We start from the raw sequence: 19,113 nt of genomic DNA on the forward strand, positions 1-19,113 counted from the left end.
ATAGGAAGACAAAGCCATCAAGGCACCTAAAACTTTGTGTAATTTCTTGAAGGAGACATGTTATAGACCCAGGAAAGAGATGGCCAGGGCCACATGTTTTAACATTGTAGGTTGTGACTAACTTTAAAAAAAGGTAGAGTAGAGGGTGGGTGCAGTGGCTCACACCTGTAATCACAGCACTTTAGGAGGCCAAGGTGGGCAGATCGCCTGAGGTCAGGAGTTCGAGCCTGGCCAACATGGTGAAACCCCATTTTTACTAAAAATACAAAAATCAGCCAGGTATGGTGGTGCATGCCTGTAATCCCAGCTACTCAGGAGGCTGAGGCAGGAGAATCGCTTCAACCCAGGAGGGAAGATTGCAGTGAGCCGAGATTGCACTCCAGCCTGAGCAACCGAGTGAGACTCTGTTTCAAAGAAAAAAACAAAAAACAAAACATAGAGAATAGAAAACAGAATAGATCATACACATGTATTATTTCATGACACTTTTGTTTCATTTGTGTGTGTGCGCACATGCACGTGCGCATGTGTGAGAACCAGGGTGGTGGTGATAACAAGTTTGAAAGCCTCTGGGACAGGAAAACATCCCTCTGGGTTGGGGGAGCCCCACACTGAGTCCCCCACCTGGCTCACCTGGGGCGATGCAGGCATTCTTCAACACCAAGGACATGGGCTCTGGTTTGGGAGCAGGCACTATTTTGTGAGGCTGCTTAGGCCTTACCCCCGTCAAGGATACAGGTTTGGGATGCACAAAAGTTAACCGAGGCTGGGGAGGCCGGGTGACAGGAGACAGTGTCAGGCCACAGGGAGTCACTGATGGGGCAGGGTGATGGGTGGTGATGACGAGGCCCTGACTCTGGCTGAAGGTGGTGGCGGAGGCATCATGGGTGAGGGTTGCGGAGGCTGTGTGGGTGATGACAGACGGCGGTTTGCTGACTCCAACAAACTTCTGTGGCTGCTGGAAGGCGGGTGGAGCCGGAGGGTTCAGGGCAGTGGCTGGAGGAGGAACTATCGGTAACATTGGGGACACAGATGGCGGGGCAGGGCTGGGGGACAGCAGGGGCATGGTGAAGACGGGCAGGAAGGGCTGTGGGACACTCAGAGGCGGCTCTGAGGGACCGAAGTCTGTGGGCTGGATAAATGGGTCCTCAGTCCGGGAAGCGGGTTCACAGCCCTGCCCATCCACAGGATCCAGGGATGGGGCAGCATGGGGCGCGATGAGGCTGTCAGGAAGGCTCACGGTGGGGAGGGCGGGGGTCGGCAGGATGCTCTCCTGAAAAAGGAACAGAGGAGCTTGGAAGCAATGCTGGTTCAGACGATTCCTTTCGAGAGCTGCACACTAGCAAGTCCAACGAGACAGGCTAGGCATTGGGACAGAGGGACAAAGGCCAGGTCTCCATGCCTGTGGCTGCTAATCTCGGGACACCGATCTGTGTTTTCCTGTGTGGCTTAGGGGTCTTGTTTCCATTAAAAACTAAATACTCAGTCCTCAGACCAGGCAGCGGCCCTGGCACGGCTGGTTAGCAGCCTGGGAATATTTTGTTTCTAGAATCCAGCTCTCCCCAGTCTCTGCCATCTTCTATTACTGAGCAGAGGCAGCCTGGACTGCAGCTGCTCGGGGCTCCCGAGAACAGTTTCACGTGTCAACTCTTTGTGAGGCCACCTCTTGCTAAATGGGAAAAGCTATGAGGAATCAGTAGTTCAGATCCCAGTCTCTGCAGCAGAAATTCTTTCCGGAGTTGGTTTGAAGATGGTGCCAGGTTATTACCAGTGTCTAACTGGTCATGGGCATAATCATGAGGGATCCATAAGGACAAAGAACGGTTCCTCACTCAGCTCTGTAGCCCAAGCACTTGTAAGCAACTTTTTTGATTGCTTAGTAAAATGTGAAAGAAATATACAGATGTTATTTTTGTTAGTAATCCATGTTTTTCTTCGTTGTCTAGCTAATTCTGCCTTAATTAGCTGGAGCAGACCTAGCTGCATATAGGTTACCTGGCACCTCAGGCAGGAGCACACCTGGACCAACAGGGTCTCTCGAACCTCATGGGTGCTGAAGGATGCCATCAACAGGGCTGGAATTGTGCCTCTGCACATTAGCGCTGGTCTGGCACTGTTTGGTGCTTTGCTGGTGACTGTGTGGCTGTGTCATTAGCCTCGCTCTGGCGGTAAAGCTTTGATGAGCAGCCCTGTGCCTGCTGGTCCCTTCCTCCACCCATTCCCCAGCTTCCACTACCTGTGCAGGTGGGTTGTTGGGATCTGGTACAGGTGCTGAGGCAGGTGCAGGTAGCATGGAGCCAAAAATGGAGCGGCTAGAAGAGAAGAGGTCTGAAAAACAACAACAGGGTCTCTTGAGCTCAGTGTGCCTGGCATTTGCTGGAATCAAGACTCAAACAGGGCCAGGCATGGCGGCTCATGCCTATACTCCCAGCACTTTGGGAGGCTTAAGTGGGATCATCACTTACTTGAGATCAAGAGTTCAAGACCAGGCTGGGAACAAAATGAGACCTCATCAGTATTATAAAAAAAAAAAAAAAAAAAAAAAAAAAAAAGCCGGCCAGGAGTGGTGGCTGACAACTGTAATCCCAGCACTTTGGGAGGCCAAGGTGGGCAAATCGTGAGGTCAACACCATCCTGTAATCCCAGCACTGTGGGAGGCCGAGGCGGGTGGATCATGAGGTCAAGAGATCAAGACCACCCCTGCCAACATGGTGAAACCCCGTCTCTACTAAAACTACAAAAATTAGCTGGATGTGGTGGCACGTGCCTGTAGTCCCAGCTACTCAGGAGACTGAGGCAGGAGAATTGCTTGAACCCAGGGAGTCAGAGGTTGCAGTGAGCCGAGATCGCACCACTGCACTCCAGCCTGGCGACAGAGCAAGACTCCATCTTTGGAGGGGGAAAAAAAAAAAAAAAAAAAAAAAAGCCAGGCATGACGACGGTGCACACCATTGGTCCCAACTACATGGGAGGCTGAGGCAGGAATATCGCTGAAGCCCAGGAGATTGAGGGTGCAGTGAGCTGTGTTCATGCCACTGCATTCCAGTCTGGGCTACAGAGCAAGACTCTGTCTCAAAATAAAAGACGAAAACAGGCTGGGTGTGGTGGCTTACACCTGTAATCCCAGCACTTTGGGAAGCAGAGGCAGGAGGATCACCTGGGCAACATAGGAGACTCCATCTTTTTTAAAAATGAAGAAATAATCTGGGTGTGGTGGTGCATGCCCCTGGTCCGAGATACTCAGGAGGCTGAAGTCTGAGGATCACTTGAGCCTGGGAGTTCAGGGCTACAGTGAACCATGATTAAGCCACTGCTCTCCAGCCTGGGTGACACAGCAAGACCCTGTCTCTAAAAACAAAAAACTCAAACAAACCAAGGACTAAACCCCTAAACCCCACATGGCTGAGGGGGGATGCCATGGCCAGAGGGTATTACCCTCAGAGATGTCTTTTTTTTTTTTCTGTAGAAAGGGGACTCTGGTTGGAACCACACATGCTGTCAACTATCTTGGGCTCTGAAACACGCCCAGGCCTGGGATTTCTGCTGTTCTCACATGGCAGGGGCTCAAAGACCCATCTAACTGCAGGGCCTTCGCAGGGAACTGGCTGTGTCATCACTGCCCTCTGCTGCTTCGAGGGAGAACTGCTTACAGTCATGGCTAAACCCAGGGCCAATTTCCTTGGAGAACAATGTCCCAGAAAAACTTTCCAGACCTTGCAGTTACTACAAAAAACAGTTCAGTTAAAAAAAAATTCTGTGCCTGTCCCCTTGTCCATTCTACCAACTCTTGTTCTTAAAGGAAGGCAGTGATCTGCTCTGTGCTGGGCCGGGAGAGGCAGGCAGCCGCGCGCTCGGCCTCTGGTCCTCACCCTGGAAAGGCTCGAAGGTGTCCATGAAGTCCAGGTTAGGCTGCAGAGGCATCAGCCCCGGCTGGATCATGTCTGCATTTCCCAGATGTGCTGCAGGAACCACAGAGAAGAGGAACCATTTTGTCTTTTCAGACAATGATGTAAGAATGGAAGAAAGGGCTGGAACAGACCTGCCAGGCCCTGCTCACATTCTAGAGTTTTCCAAGGAGCTGGCTGGGATTTCTACCTTCTCATGGGTTTGTGGCCATTCTGCACGCTCAAAAGGCAGGAAAGTAAGTTTTTGCCAGGAAGGTAAAATTGAGTATCAGGGAATGGACACCCCAGGAAGCTGTGAAGAGCTCAGCAGAGAACAGAGACCTCCTCCAACACTGTTCTAATTTTCAATCTCTGTGTTCTTCCCTGAGGGGTTAACTGAAGACTGAATGTCACTGAGGTGAGCGGTCACACCCAGGGGTGCTTCTGACTTTCTTTAGCATGAGTCACGGCCCGGCCACCTCAGCCTAGACAAGGCCCATGTCCCCTGTGAAGACAACAGTACTGAAATGTGCCACTGGCTCAGACCAGACCCTGCTGCTGTCTTCCCACCATGGCACCACGGGAATGGCAGCTGCCCAGTAGGCCCACTCTGCAGACCCCACCCACTCAGTATGTGCAGCCTGGATGTTAAATGAGGCCAACTATCCTTCCCTTCCTTACTGCCCACCCCCAACCGTGACATGCAGCAGCTCAGAGCCGGCCCTGAAGGAAGCCTGGCCCGGAGCGGGCTGGCAGAGAAGGAAGCAGCTGGCTGTTCAAAGCCCAAGGCCCTGGTTTGGGTTACCTATTTCCCGGGGATTGGGCCAGGCCACTGGATGGTGTGAAGACAGCGTGGAGAAGAGGGTGTCACTGAATTCCGACATGAGCATGTCTGTGTCCAGCAGGGGGTCCTCCTCCATGGGGACGGGGGTCTTCCATCCGTCCCTGTGCTTGTGCCAGTACAGCATGTCATAGTCCTAACACAACACCAACACAGGGGAGGAAGTGTCAAAGGGTAACAGTGGGACGCAGAATTCCCACACCTGTCACCTGGGAAATTTGTCACAGGGGCTGTTCCACGGAAGTAAGGCACCAGGGTGGAGGCATTCAGAGAGTGGCTCCCTCCAGCTCACCCAGGAGAGAGAGCTGGACTGCTTCTGAGCCATTCCTAAGACCCCAGTGAGGGCTCATGGCCTGCCACCTTCTGCAGGGCTCCCAGTGGGCCACTGAAGTGCCTGCTGTCTCATGTCACAGTGGGGGTCCTCAGAGATCCCAGGCCCACTCACCTGGGCCAAGCTGGAGAGGTCCTCATCCTTGTGCTGCTGTAGCTGTAGGCAAAGGGACAGAACAGGGTGGTCACCAGGGGCTCTAGGAGAGCCCAAGGGCTCTAGAATATACAGAACTCTCAGGGAGGCATGTAGGGAGAAGAGTCCTGCTCATGCCACCCCAGGCTGATGCCTGCACAAAGGAGACTCCCACCCAGGGCACAGATGGGGAAACAGAGCAAAAACGACACGACCTCGGCAGGCCATCGCCTGGGCTAGTCTGGCACGCTGGGCCCCAGCTTTACTTCTTGACGCACCACACCCAGGTGGGGCAGCTGTGGAGTCTACGGCCTCGGCCAGGGCTCTGAACCCGGGCTCTGCCCCTCCCTCCCTCGGCTGGCTGCCTGAAAACTCTAGCCGGATACCCTTTTCTTGAAGTAGGTTCTCCACTTGTGATACTCCCGGATCACAATCTCGATGCGGCTCTTCCAGTACTTCCCTTCCGTGGTGATGGCCTGAGAGACAGAGGGCAGAGTGAAAAGAGGGGGCTCTGCTTGATCAGCAAAGCTTAACTGAGGTACCTGTCTGGCACTATGATCAGGACTCAGGCAATCCAGCTGGAAATCCCACAATGGCTACCATGTCACTCAGAAAACAAATCCCACTTTTGTGCTCGAGCAGGTCCTCTAGCTAATAATGCACTTTCATTTCAAGACCTAAGGTAGCCAAAGGCCTTGGGGGCACGGTCCTGAGGCTCTGCCCAGGAGTATGGGCTGAGAGCAGAATGCTCCAGCAGGGGAAGAAGCAGGGAAATGCTGCGGAAACTCCCAACCCCCCGCCACAAATGCCCCTTCCCCAAAGCCTCTGCCACATTCAAAGAGCAAAAATGAACAGCCAATTCCAGGAAGTTTCAGGTGGAATGCGCCCTCCAGGGGCCTCACATCCAACCATCGAGTGCTGCCAGTGTGGATGCCGTGCACGACAGCCTTCCAGCTCTAGAGCTAAGGAGCCCCCTCCGTGCCTGGGCCTGCCTCACTTTCAGATCTCAAGGCCCGAATCACCTCACCTACAAACACTTCCGTGTGTGTCCTCTATGGCAAAGACGTTTTGTTATAAAGAACTGATGACAATATTGCCATACCCAACAAAATGATATCCCTTGATACTATCTAATGCCAGATTACCCCTGTCTTTCATTAGCTTACCTTCTAAATTCCATCTTTATCGTAACAGTGAGACATGCCTGGACAACATGAAAGCAACGCGGAAGAATATGCAGTGAAGAATACAACCTCCCCTCACCTGGCAGCCCTAATCCTATCCCCAGAGGCTCCTGCTATTAAGAGACTTCTGTATATTCTTCTAGACGCTTCCTGTGCATGTATAATCACACATAGACAAACACTTTAAAAATTACCAGAAAGACATTAACCCTCTCCATCCTCGAGCTGGCCCTTCTGAGAAGGGGGAGGCTCTGGCAGCCTGGGGTTGCCAGAGGCCACCAGGTTCCAGGCCTGGCCCCCACGCCATGGATGGCACAGGGCAGGCCCAGGGCTCCCCTCCACAGCCTCTCCTGCAGGACTAGCCCGCTGTGAGCCGCTCCTGGTGAGGTGCCAGTGCGTTTCCTCTCTCAGCCACCCTGAGTCACCGCCAAGTACCTCTGGCCGGCGGTGCTCATCTACATCCACAGAGCCGTCCAGGGGCGTCACAAAGTGGCACACAGGATTCTTGCGCTTCTCCAGATCTGAGAAGAGAGAGGGTGAAAGTCATCACCATGATCCAGACCCAAGGGAGCCCTGTCCTGTCTGCTGCACCCCTCCCCAAGGGCGGACAAATTCCCAGGTACCCTTTCCTTCTCCTTCCCTTCGAAAAGGAGATTTCAGGGGAATAAAGGAGTCCAGGTGAAAGGGGAGGATCTGTCAATAACCCCTCAGCCAGAAAAGCAGCGTGGCTTCTCAGAGAAAGACCAGCCCAACACAAGCCTGCCCCAGCACACTCATTTCCTGGAGAAGCTGCCAGGTCCGTGGCACCCAGGCTGGAGAGAGACGGCCCGTGCCCGAGTCTTCCTAGACCTGCTCCCTGACTCTTCAGATGTCACCCCTCAAATGTCCACTTCCCTAGGACTTGGCTTGGGTTTCCTGTCGGCAGAGACTAAACTTCTGTTAGAAACTTGGCTTGGGTTTCCTGTCGGCAGAGCAGACTCTGGCCCCTGGGTGCCCAGGCCTCCAGGCATGGAGCTCTGACCGCCACAGGCGCGCAGGCTGGGCGGCACTTACACTGCATGTACCAGGCCCGCCAGATGGCATTATTCAGCCGGATCTTATCTCTCCACTGGAGCTTCAGGCCCTTGAAATTCTTCCACTTTGGAGACACCAACTTCCCACTGAAAGGCAAAGCAAAGTGGGGAGACTCAGTGGTTCCTCTGAAAATGAAGTGAAATTTAAAAGTGCTACCCAATCATTCCAGGTCCAAACTCCTGACTGATCCACCCCAGCCACAGGTCGGGCTTCATGGAATTCAGGTCACTGGGGGATTTCTTCAGAGCGATACATGGGGCAGGGAGTGGTCGGGATGCTGTCAGGGTTCAGAGGACAGGACTGGCCATGGAGTGTAGCCACTGGCGCAGGCAACGGCATATGGGGTTCACTATAGTCTCTGTCTACTTTGGCCTATGCTACATATTTTCCATAACTAAAAATTAAAAAGAAATCTGTTGACCACAGAGTGAAAACTAGGCTCTTTTGATCTGCTTTGCCACCAGCCCCCGTGAGGCATTCACAACCCAAGCACCTGAGTATCCTGCTGGCCTGAGCTGCTGCAGGGCAGGGCCCTTCCTGCCTCCCAGAGCCTCTGACATGGTCCTCACTCTTGATGTCCCTCCACTTGGCCACCTCCTCATCCCTCAAGATGCTGCCCCCACATCATCTCCTCTGAGCTGGCCTGGCCTCTCCCAGGCTGCGCCGATTCCTTCAGCGTCTGTCTGCTCTCCGCTTCAGGACAGTCTCACAGGAGCACTTCTGTAGCAGTGTCTGCACACACGCACCTTCCCCTGTGGACAGTGCAGCTTCTCTAGGGAGGACCATTAGGTGGCTTGGCACACAGTAGGGGCTCAATTAACAATTCTTCATTAAATAAGTCAAGAGCACTTGTAAACCCAGCCTCCCCATGGCACAGCCGTCTTGGGCAGCTCAGTTTTCCAAGTGCTAGGCCAGGAGCCGTCTCTAGGGAGTGGCATAGGGTTTCTCTTTTTCAGATGGCTTGAGATGGGCAAGGCACTATTTCTGGCCCCTACCACAGGGGGGCTGTGGAGGTTTTATCTGACCACAGGCCACAGCCCTGCCCCTTCTCCAGTCCCACTCAGAAAGGCCACGTGGCAAGCCAACATCTGCCAACAATAGCTGCAGACTTCACAGGAAGCGCCTGAGCAACAAACATTCCGTGAGGCTGGAACCTGCTCTGGAAGGCAGATGCCCCTGACTATGACCCTGGCAGGACCCTCACGCCTGTCCACACCCAACCCAGCAAGGAGCCCAGGTTCTGGGCAATACAGGCCAGAAGGTTATGTCACCCCCAGAAATATGTCACGGTGCATCCTCTTAGCACACGAGAGACATGCAGAGAGCAGCAGCCTCCGCCCAACAGGTCAGGCACTCAGAGCAATCACACGTTTTCTTCCTTCCTTCTCTCCCCAGTTCAAAGGCTTGTCTAACCTACCTCCATGCTGATGGCCTGGCCTCACTGGTGGTACAGCAGGCAGCTGCGGCACCAGAGAGCCATCACTGTGTCATGGCATACCTGCTGCCTACCTGTGGCAGCCACAGCAGTGTCCTGGGTACAAGCAGAATGACACACTCTCCTCCAGAGTATGTTAATAAGGACTAAATGAGAGCATACTTGTGTACAGTAAAATACACACACACACACACGTACATGCTTAGACACACACAACTGGTAAACCCTAAAGCAAAAACAAAGATTTTTTTTTTTTTTTTTTTTTTTTTTTTTTTGAGACGGAGTTTCGCTCTTGTTACCCAGGCTGGAGTGCAATGGCACGATCTCGGCTCACCGCAACCTCCGCCTCCTGGGTTCAGGCAATTCTCCTGCCTCAGCCTCCTGAGTAGCTGGGATTACAGGCACGCACCACCATGCCCAGCTAACTTTTTGTATTTTTAGTAGAGACGGGGTTTCACCATGTTGACCAGGATGGTCTCCATCTCTTGACCTCGTGATCCACCCGCCTCGGCCTCCCAAAGTGCTGGGATTACAGGCTTGAGCCACCGCGCCCGGCAAACACAAAGATATTAATAACCATCTTAATGATCTACAGTTATTACTGAAAAGCATATTTTTTTTTTTTTGAGATGGAGTCTCACTCTGTTGCCCAGCCTGGAGTGCAGAGGCACGATCTTGGCTCACTGCAACCTCTGCCTCCTGGGTTCAAGTGATTCAACGGCCTCAGACACTCGAGTAGCTGGGACTACAGCCACAAGCCACCACATCTGCCAAATTTTTTTTGTTTTTGAGATGGAGTTTCGCTCCTGTTGTCCAGGCTGGAGTGCAGTGGCACGATCTTGGCTCACTGCAACCTCTGCCTCCCAGGTTCAAGTGATTCTCCTGCCTCAGCCTCCAAGTAGCTGTGATTACAGAAATGTGCCACCACACCTGACTAATTTTGTATTTTTAGTAGAGACGGGGTTTCACCATGCTAGTCAGGCTGGTCTCAAACTCCTGACCTCAGGTGATCCGCTCACCTTAGCCTCCCAAAGTGCTGGGGTTACAGGTGTGAGCCACTGCGCCCGGCCTAATTTTTGTATTTTTAGTAGAGATGGGGTTTCATCATGTTAGCCAGGCTGGTCTTGAACTCCTGACCTCAAGTGATCCTTCCACCTCCACCTCCCAAAGTGCTGGGATTACAGGCATGAGCCACCACGCCCAGCCGGGCATGATGTTTTTAACAACCCCTGCCCTGACTTCAAAAGCCCTTTCTCTTACATTTGCCATATTGCCATGTGGTTCCTCTTCCTCCACAAGTGGAAAAGGTGACACCTGTGCCCTCTGCCAACACCAGGAACAGAGACCTGGGCAGAGGTCGGCCTCAAGTGAGAGGCCAGCCCTGAGGGTAGGATCCTTGTAGCTGCAGAAGCCTCACCCGCTCCGCACTGTGAAGAGCTGAAGACTGAGGTCGGAGGACGGGTGAGGCGGTGAGGTCCCCCTCATGCAGCATGCCCTTGGCGGAGGCACATGTCATGCCTGTAAGCTGAGTGTCCTGAAGGGCAGACAGTTGTAGGCACAAGGTGGATAACCAACCTGGCCAGAGCAGCCAGGAGAGGTTTTCTGGAGGAAGTGGCATTTAAGCAAAGGCCTAGTGGATAAGGAACACCAGCTCAGCCGAGAGGAGGCCAGGCCCATGCAGTTCCTTCTGCCTGGCCTGTGGTGGCTCCAGTGAGCAGGAACTCAGCCTGATCCAGGCAGTGAAAAGCCCTCAATGTGTGAGCCAGGTGTGGTAGCACCTGCCTGTAGTCCCAGCTACTGGGGAGACTGAGGCAGGAGGAATGCTTGAGCCCAGGTGTTTGAAGCTGCAGTGAGCCATGATGGTACCGATGCACTCCAGCCTAAGTGAAGGAGCAAGACTCTGTCTCCAAAAAAAAAAAAAAAAAAAAAGAAACCAAAAAGGGTGTCACACACCAACAGCTTCAATCCCATGCAATGAGGGGAGTGGCAAGATGCAGGGAAATTTAGCCTTACCGGCTAGAAACCTCAAGGTTTAGTTTGAGGGTCCTCTCTTCTTCCTCTCCGTGAGCTGAAATGTTTCCCTTTTCTTTGGTGTTTACGTCCAGCAGTCAGACTTCAGCAGCAACACAGAGACCAGAACTCCCAAATGGGATCACCCCTCCACCCCGGGTTTCTGTAATACCTCCATGGCCAACAGGTGGTGCTCAACCAACACAAAGAAGGGTGTCCAAATCAAAACCCAAACTTCGACCAGCCACAGCCAGAAAGGGTCGACCACCAGCACCTCCAGACCACCCCCACGGCAATTTCAAGTCAAGATCTGTGGAGGTAATGCGTGTAGTTCTATGATGCCTCAGAAGGTGGCGAGGGAAAATGAATGCTTCAGGTGTTACAAAGGAAGGGATGCCCTGGACAACTCATGCCTGGCAACGCTGGGCAGGCTTGTGTAGATTTCTCTCCTGATGGGCCTGGCAGAGCTGTTAGGCTGTGCACTGTCAATCTTCAAAGGAGGGGAGAGGACAAGACATCCACGGGGACCCTTCTTCACAAGGTACTCAGGAAAACCTGTTCCAAAAGTCCCACAAGAGGCCAGGTGCAATGGCTCAAGCCTGTAATCCCAGCACTTTGGAAGGCTGAGGTGGGAGGATCACTTGAGCCCAGGAGTTCCAAAGCAGCCTGGACAACACAGCAAGACAAAAGAAAGAAAGGGGAGGGGAGGGGAGGGGAGGGGAGGGGAGGGGAGGGGAGGGACCAGAGAGGAGGCAGACAAAGCCGGCCAAGCTCAGGGGCTCACGCCCGTAATCTCAGCACTTTGGGAGGCCAAGGCGGGCGACACAAGGTCAGGAGTTAAGAGACCAGCCTGAACACCATGGTGAAACGCTGTCTCTGCTAAAAATACACCGGGTACAGTGGTGGGCACCTGTAATCCCAGCTACTCAAGAGGCTGAGGCAGGAGAATCACTTGAACCTGGGAGGCGGAGGTTGCAGTGAGCCAAGATTGTCAGCCTGGGTGACAGAGCGAGGCTCTGTCTCAAAAAGAAAAAAGAAAATAGCGGGGAGTGGTGACCTGTGCCTTTGGATGCAATGTGTGCAGTTACTAAATGAGTTATTAAATTAATGCTAAAGTAGCCAAGTACAGACCAAGCAGCCTGTGGTCCAGGCTATTTGGAAGGCTGAGCTGGGAGGATCCCTGGATCCCAGGAGCTGGAGAGGGCAGTGAGCTATCCTGGCACCACTGCACCTCAGTCTGGGTGACAAGAGACCCTGTCTAAAATTCTCTTTTAAAAAGCCCACAAGGGATGCGGCAGTGGAGGGAGCCTGCCCTGGCAGAGCCCCCAGGGCAGCACCAGCAGAAAGCATCTGTGGTTGGGAGGACTTCTGCTCTCCCAACTCACGCCACCAGCTTAACATATTCCAGACAAAGGTGACTGGGCTGCCCCTGAGTCTAACTCAGAATTATGTCGGAATCTTTCTTAGAAGTAGACCAGAAACATGTTCTGACCATTTCTGTGAGACCACTGGCTTCCCCCCAAGACCCACAATCCTCCTCCGGCCTCTGCCCCTTGAACCCACCCCTGCCATCTCCCCATGAAAACAGCGAAGCCGGACTGCATTCACCCATTCGCTAGCCCTCTCCTCCCCTCTGGGGGAAGACTGTTGCCTAGGGTCGCCAGCACAGGGCCTAGCACATGAGAGGTGTTTTAAATATGGAGTTATTAAACGAATGCTAAATTTTCCATGAAGAACAATCTTTACACAGCTCTGCCATGGCCGCCCTTCCTAGAAGGCAGGTTCTTGACATGAAACAGGAAATTCACAGTACAACAAAGGTCTCTCTCAAAACTTTTCTTGGAAGAAACTAGCAAACCATGAATTCCTCAGAAGTCTGGCAAAAGAGTGCTTTGGAATGGAAGGAAATTAAATTGAAAGCCTTGCACAGACCAAGCTGGAAGTAAGAACAGGGGCAGGCAGAAAGGGCAGGCAGGGCATGGCTAATTTTGTTGGTTCCGGTTGGGATGAACTCCTGACTCATGCTCAGATCATTCTCTCCAAAAGAAAGCACACAGAGGCCAGGTGTGGTGGCTCATGTGTGTAATCCCAGCACTTTGGGAGGCCGAGGTGGGCAGATCACAAGGTCAGGAGTTCGAGACCAGCCTGGCCAACATGGTGAAACCCTGTCTCTACTAAAAATACAAAAATTAGCCAGGTGTGGTGGTGTGTGCCTGTAATTCCAGCTACTCAGGAGGCTGAGGCAGGAGAATGGCTTGAATCCAGGAGGTGGAGGTTGTAGTGAGCTATGACCTTGCCACTGCACTCCAGCCTGGGCAACAGAGCGAGACTCAGTCTCAGTTAAAAAAAAAAAAAAAAGCCGGGCACGGTGGCTCAAGCCTGTAATCCCAGCACTTTGGGAGGCCGAGGCGGGTGGATCACGAGGTCGAGAGATCGAGACCATCCTGGTCAACGTGGTGAAACCCCGTCTCTACTAAAAATACAAAAAATTAGCTGGGCATGGTGGCGCGTGCCTGTAATCCCAGCTACTCAGGAGGCTGAGGCAGGAGAATTGCTTGAACCCAGGAGGCGGAGGTTGCGGTGAGCCGAGATCGTGCCATTGCACTCCAGCCTGGGTAACAAGAGCGACACTCTGTCTCCAAAAAAAAAAAAAAAATTAAAAAAAAAAAAATGGCTGGGTGTGGTAGCTCATGCCTGTAATCTCAGCACTTTTGGAGACCAAGGTGAGTGGATCACCTGAGATCAGGAGTTCAAGACCATCCTGGCCAACATCAAGAAACCCCATCTCTACTAAAACCACAAAACTTATCTGGGCATGGTAGCACATGCCTGTAGACCCAGCTACTCAGGAGGCTAAAAAGCAGGGGAATCACTTGAACCCAGGAGGCAGAGACTGCAGTGAGCTGAGCCAAGTGCACCACTGCACTCCAGCCTGGCAACAGAGCAAGACTCCACCTAAAAAAAACAAAAAAAAACCAAAAAAACCACATCCCTGGCTTCCTCCCGACCCTCCCTACTCCCTGACAGACAGGTAGAGTGGGGCATGTCACAGTGAGCGCTGAAGGGGAACCTGGGCTGGGGTCGTTCCCTCTTTCCTCTGCTCCTGGAGGGAGGGTGGGGGTAGGAGGTCAGTCTGGGGTTTACTTAACAAGCCATATCCTCACTTGGACAACAATAAAGGAAATATTTTGGCCACCATCTGCTGACTCTTTTTCTTGTGGAAAATAAATATAAAATTTACCATTTTACCATTTTAAAGTAGGTGATTCTGTGCCATTAAGAACATTCACCATGTTTTATAACCAGCACCATTAATTACCTAGTTCCATACCTGTAATCCCAGCACTTTGAGGGGCCAAGGCGTTCGAGACCAGTTTGGGTAACATAGTGAGACCCCCATTTCTACAAAAATTAGGAAATTAGCTGGGCTTTGTGGAATGTGCCTGTGTTCCTAGCTATTCAGGAGGTTGAGAGCGGAGGATTGCTCAAGCCTGGGAGGTCGAGGCTGCAGTGAGCCACTATGATACCACTGCACTTCAGCCCGGGTGACAGGGCAAGACCCTGTTTCAAAAGAAGACAAGAGAAAAGAAAGAGAAGGAAAGAAGGAAGGGAAGAGAGAAAGAGAGAGGAAGTTCTTTCCCAAATAATTTGGAAAAAAAGAGAAGCAGGAAGGAGGGAAGGAAGAGGGAGGAAGGGAAAGAGGGGAGGGGGGAGGGAAGGAGGAGGAGGGAAGGGGGGGGAGGAAAGAGAGAAAGAGGGAAAGAAAGAAAAATTATTTTTTGAACTTCACTACTTTCAAGGCAGAATCATACTCCACTCATAGATGGACCACATTCTGTTTATCCATCATCAGCAGGACACGGGTCGTTCCACCTTTGGGCTACTGTGAATACTGCTGTTACAAAGTGACTCCTCTGTTTTATTTCCCAATCAGTTTAGGACTCTTGGTGGGGAAGAGTTCTCATCACTGAGCTGGTGCTGGGGATAGAACGATGGGCAAAAACAATTGTGAGCCTTCCTGAAGGGCAAGCTGACACTGCCCATCGACATCAAAAATGTGCATCCCTGTGACCCACAAATCCACTCTAGGAAGTGATTCCACAGATCCACTTGCACATAGGCACAGAGACGTGAAGAGAGGGACATGAAACTGCAGCACTGTTTGCAGCAGCAAAGGGTTGAAATAACCTAGATAGTCATCACAGGGGACCAGCTAAAACTGTGGCATATCTACATAGTGGAACACTATGGGGCAATTTTTAAAATAACACATTCCTATGTGGTAATACGTAGGCAAGACCTACAAGACGCACTGTTAAGTAAGTGAAAAAACAAAAACAAAACCAAGGCGCAAGATATAAGGTGTGGCTACCATTTATTTTTTATTTTAATGATTGATTGATTGATTGATTGAGACAGAGTGTCACTCTGTCACCAGACTGGAGTGCAGTGGCGCAATCTCGGCTCACCACAACCTCTGCCTAATTCCCCTGCCTCAGCCTCCTGAGTAGCCGGGACTACAGGCACACGCCACCACACTCGGTTAATTTTTTCTCATATTTTAGTAGAGATGGGGTTTCACCATGTTGACCAGGATGGTCTCAAATCTCCTGACCTCGTGATCTGCCCACCTCAGCCTCCCAAAGTGCTGGGATTACATGTGAGAGCCACCATACCCAGCCTATTTTTTTTTGAGACAGTCTCACTCTGTTGCCCAGGCTGGAGTGCAGTGGCACAGTCTTGGCTGACTGCAACGTCTGCCTCCTGTGCTAAAGTGTTTCTCATACCTCAGCCTCCCGAGTAGCTGCGATGTGCCACCACTACAGGCATGTCACCACACTTGGCTAATTTTTGTATTTTTAGTAGAGATAGGGTTTTGCCATGTTGGCCAGGCTTGTCTCCAACTCCTGGCCTCATGTGATCCACCCACCTCAGCCTCCCAAAGTGCTGGGATTATAGGTGTGAGCCACCACGCCTTGCCCAGTATGGCTATCATTTATATACACAGTCACACAGACACATAGGAAAGGAAGGAGAAAAGACAGGCAGCAGATCTCAAGATGGATACATTAGAAAAGGCTAAGAGTGACATAGCAATTTCTCTTTGCAGAGATGTGCTGGAGAAGCAAGGGGTCCAGTGAGCTGCAGTGTTCACTGGTCACTGCTTAGTGTTGTTGAAACAGAACACTGGAATGTACAGCATTCCTCCCTTTTCTGCGGTATTGTGGTTTACCCACGATCAACTGCTGTCTGAATATATTACATGGAAAGTTGCAGAAATAAACAATCTGTAAATCGTAAACCGTGCATGGAATTTCATGCCATACCACTCTGTCCTGCCTGGGACATGACTCATCCCTCTGTCCAGCAGATCCATGCTGTAAATGGCACCTGTCTGCTAAGTCATGTAGTGGCCATCTCAGTGATCAGATCCATGGTTACGGTGTCACAGTGCTTATGTTCAGGTAGCGCTTATTTTACTTTTACTTAATAATGGCCCCAAAGCGAAAGAGTAGTGATGCTGGTAATTCAGATATGACCACTAGAAGACTTAAAGTGTTTTCATGAAGTGAAAAGGCAAGTTCTTAACTTAATAAAGAAAAAAATCACATGCTGAGGTGGCTAAGATCTATGGTAAAAATGTATCTTCTGTCCATGCAATTGTGAATCGCCGATTGCCGTCACTGCTCTATGTGATTATTGTTGTTAATTTCTTTCTTTCTTTCTTTTTTTTTTTTTTTTTTTTTGAGACGGAGTTTCACTCTTGTTACCCAGGCTGGAGTGCAATGGGACGATCTCGGCTCACCGCAACCTCCACCTCCTGGGTTCAGGCAATTCTCTTGCCTCAGCCTCCTGAGTAGCTCGGATTACAGGCACGTGCCACCATGCCCAGCTACTTTTTTGTATTTTTAGTAGAGACGGGGTTTCACCATGTTGACCAGGATGGTCTCAATCTCTTGACCTCGTGATCCACCTGCCTCGGCCTCCCAAAGTGCTGGGATTACAGGCTTGAGCCACCGCGCCTGGCCCCCTGTTGTTAATTTCTTACTGTGCCTAACTTATCAATTAAGCTTTATCACAAATACATACAGTGAAAAAATGTAGTGTATACAGGGTTTGGTACTACCTGTGCTTTCAGGCATCCACTGGGGTCTTAGAACACATGCCCTCAGATATGGGGGGATACTGTAGTACTTTTTCAAAATAAACAAGGAAAAAAGACCAGGCCAGGTACAAGACATTCCAGGGCTTCTAATTAGTTATGAAAGGCAATTAATTACAAAAACAGATATAAACTTATGGATGAGTCAATTTTGTGCACCAGATCCAGATATGAGGATCACGGTTATTAGGTGGTTTCAATGAGGGAATGGAGGAATGACTCTTCCAGGAGTCCAATTCACTTGCTTCAAAAGGGCAGTCTCTATTGGCTGGTCCTGGAATCTGGGCCTGGTAGCACAGGCTGCCAGGAGCCAAAGCTAACAGGCTACAGACAGACAAAGGTACACTGAGGAGCCGGGTTGCGGGAGGGGCCACAACCAGTGTCCTGGCAGGAGGGGCAGTGTGCACCTCTGTGGGCCACCTGCCCACAGAGAGCCTCCTACAGAGGAAGCCCAGGGGTTTCAGGCCCTGCTGCAACCTCATAGTGGATCCCTTGGCATCTTCATTTTTTCTGTTCTAGAACATCTTGCTAAGAGAAGTGGGCTCCAAGGACTGTGACAGGAAGGCAGGAGTACCCTCCAGTGTGCCAGCGTTCAAGTACTTGCAGGTGCTCTGCCCACATGTGTGCCAGCTTGTTTGTGAGGGTATATATTTGTCTTTTGTGTTTGTGAAAAGCAGGGAGTAATCATTCCATGATGACCCAAAAATAGTGCAACTTGAGGACATGGATACCAGGCAAGATGTGCCTGCTGCGATGGTGACTTCACTCTGCCTGGGAGAGCTGTGTCCTGGCCTTTCGCTGAAGCACAGACACCATCATGCCTACACCACTGCTAACCAACAAAGAAAGGAGAGTGGCTCCATTTCTGGCCTCGTCACTCAGGCCGCCCCAGCCTACCCTCAGCAAAACAGCAACCACGATCCACCAGGCAGGACAGCTGGGTCAGCCACAGCAGGTAGGAGGGTCAATGCTGGGATACTGAGGCATGCTCCTGAGTTTTAGGAGATTATTGGGCATGTTCTTAAGTTTCCTGTCAGATTCAAGCCATAACTGGACTTTCAAGCAGGGGCAGCCACCCCTGGGCAGGGTACCATTTAAAGCCAGAGTCCCAGGTTTCCTCGCCAGGTGAGTAAACCCCAGTCAGACTCCAGGGTGTTCCCAACTCCTCTGGCCTGGAGATGGGAGTCCAGATTTGCGATAGACAAACTCCATGTTTCACTTCAATTTGTATCATTAATGAAATTTCATAATTAAAAACCTGTACGTTAGCTATGCGTCTCTTATTTTCTGAGCTGTTTGTCCATGCCCTTCGCTTTTTCTAAAAACTTATTTTGAAATAATTAGAGACTCACAGGAAGTCACACAAATAGAACAAAGGGCCCCATGTACCCTTCACCCAGCTTTCCCCAGTGGTGGCTCTTGTGTTGCTGCAGCACAATGTCAAAAGTGGGAAATCTGCTTTGAGACATTACTAGTAAACAGACTACACATCATTTACAGCCATTAAAACGTCAGTCGCTCTGTGTGTGTGTGTGTGTGTGTGTGTTTTTGAGACACAGTCTGGCTCTGTTGCCCAGGCTGGAGTGACGCAGCATGATCTCAGTTCCCTGCAACCTCTGCCTCCTGAGTTCAGGTGATTCTTCTGCCTCAGCCTTCTGAGTGGCTAGGATTACAGCCACCCACCATCACACCTGGGTAATATTTGTATTTTTGTAGAGACAGGTTTTCACCATGTTGGCCAGGCTGGTCTTAAATTCCTGAACTCAGGTGATCTGCCCATCTCGACCTCCCAAAGTACTGAGATTACAGGCATGAGCCACCACGCCCAGCTGTCAGCTGTTGTTTTCCTTGCTATTTTATATTTGCAATACTATAATATTAGTGGTACTAATGTTTTGTGATGTTTCAGCAAATGTTTCCCCTAAGATTTTCACTGCCTTTACTTGTTTTTATGGCAAGTCTTTGAATATAGGTTACATATTTGCGGAGTCATCTCCATTGGTGTTTTTTTTTTTTTTTTTGAGATGGAGTTTCTCTCTTGTCACAGGCTGGAGTGCAA

General features: G+C 51.1%; 1 protein-coding gene across 2 annotated transcripts in view; it reads right to left on the minus strand.

Annotated features, from left to right (window-relative positions):
• The window catches only part of MLXIP (MLX interacting protein), a 72,170-nt gene that overhangs the window by 13,278 nt on the left and 39,779 nt on the right, over positions 1 to 19,113 (minus strand). For both annotated transcript variants that reach the window (XM_003932159.4, XM_074402121.1), the window contains exons 2-9: positions 7,426 to 7,532; positions 6,808 to 6,893; positions 5,575 to 5,664; positions 5,171 to 5,212; positions 4,690 to 4,861; positions 3,870 to 3,959; positions 2,237 to 2,328; positions 634 to 1,273 (exon numbers count right to left, since the gene is read on the minus strand). In XM_003932159.4, coding sequence (XP_003932208.3) covers positions 634 to 1,273; positions 2,237 to 2,328; positions 3,870 to 3,959; positions 4,690 to 4,861; positions 5,171 to 5,212; positions 5,575 to 5,664; positions 6,808 to 6,893; positions 7,426 to 7,532 — 1,319 coding nt within the window. The remainder of the gene's footprint in view (positions 1 to 633; positions 1,274 to 2,236; positions 2,329 to 3,869; positions 3,960 to 4,689; positions 4,862 to 5,170; positions 5,213 to 5,574; positions 5,665 to 6,807; positions 6,894 to 7,425; positions 7,533 to 19,113) is intronic.

Source organism: Saimiri boliviensis, chromosome 7 (genome assembly GCF_048565385.1).
Source record: "Saimiri boliviensis isolate mSaiBol1 chromosome 7, mSaiBol1.pri, whole genome shotgun sequence".
In the NCBI taxonomy this organism is placed as follows: Eukaryota; Metazoa; Chordata; class Mammalia; order Primates; family Cebidae; genus Saimiri; species Saimiri boliviensis.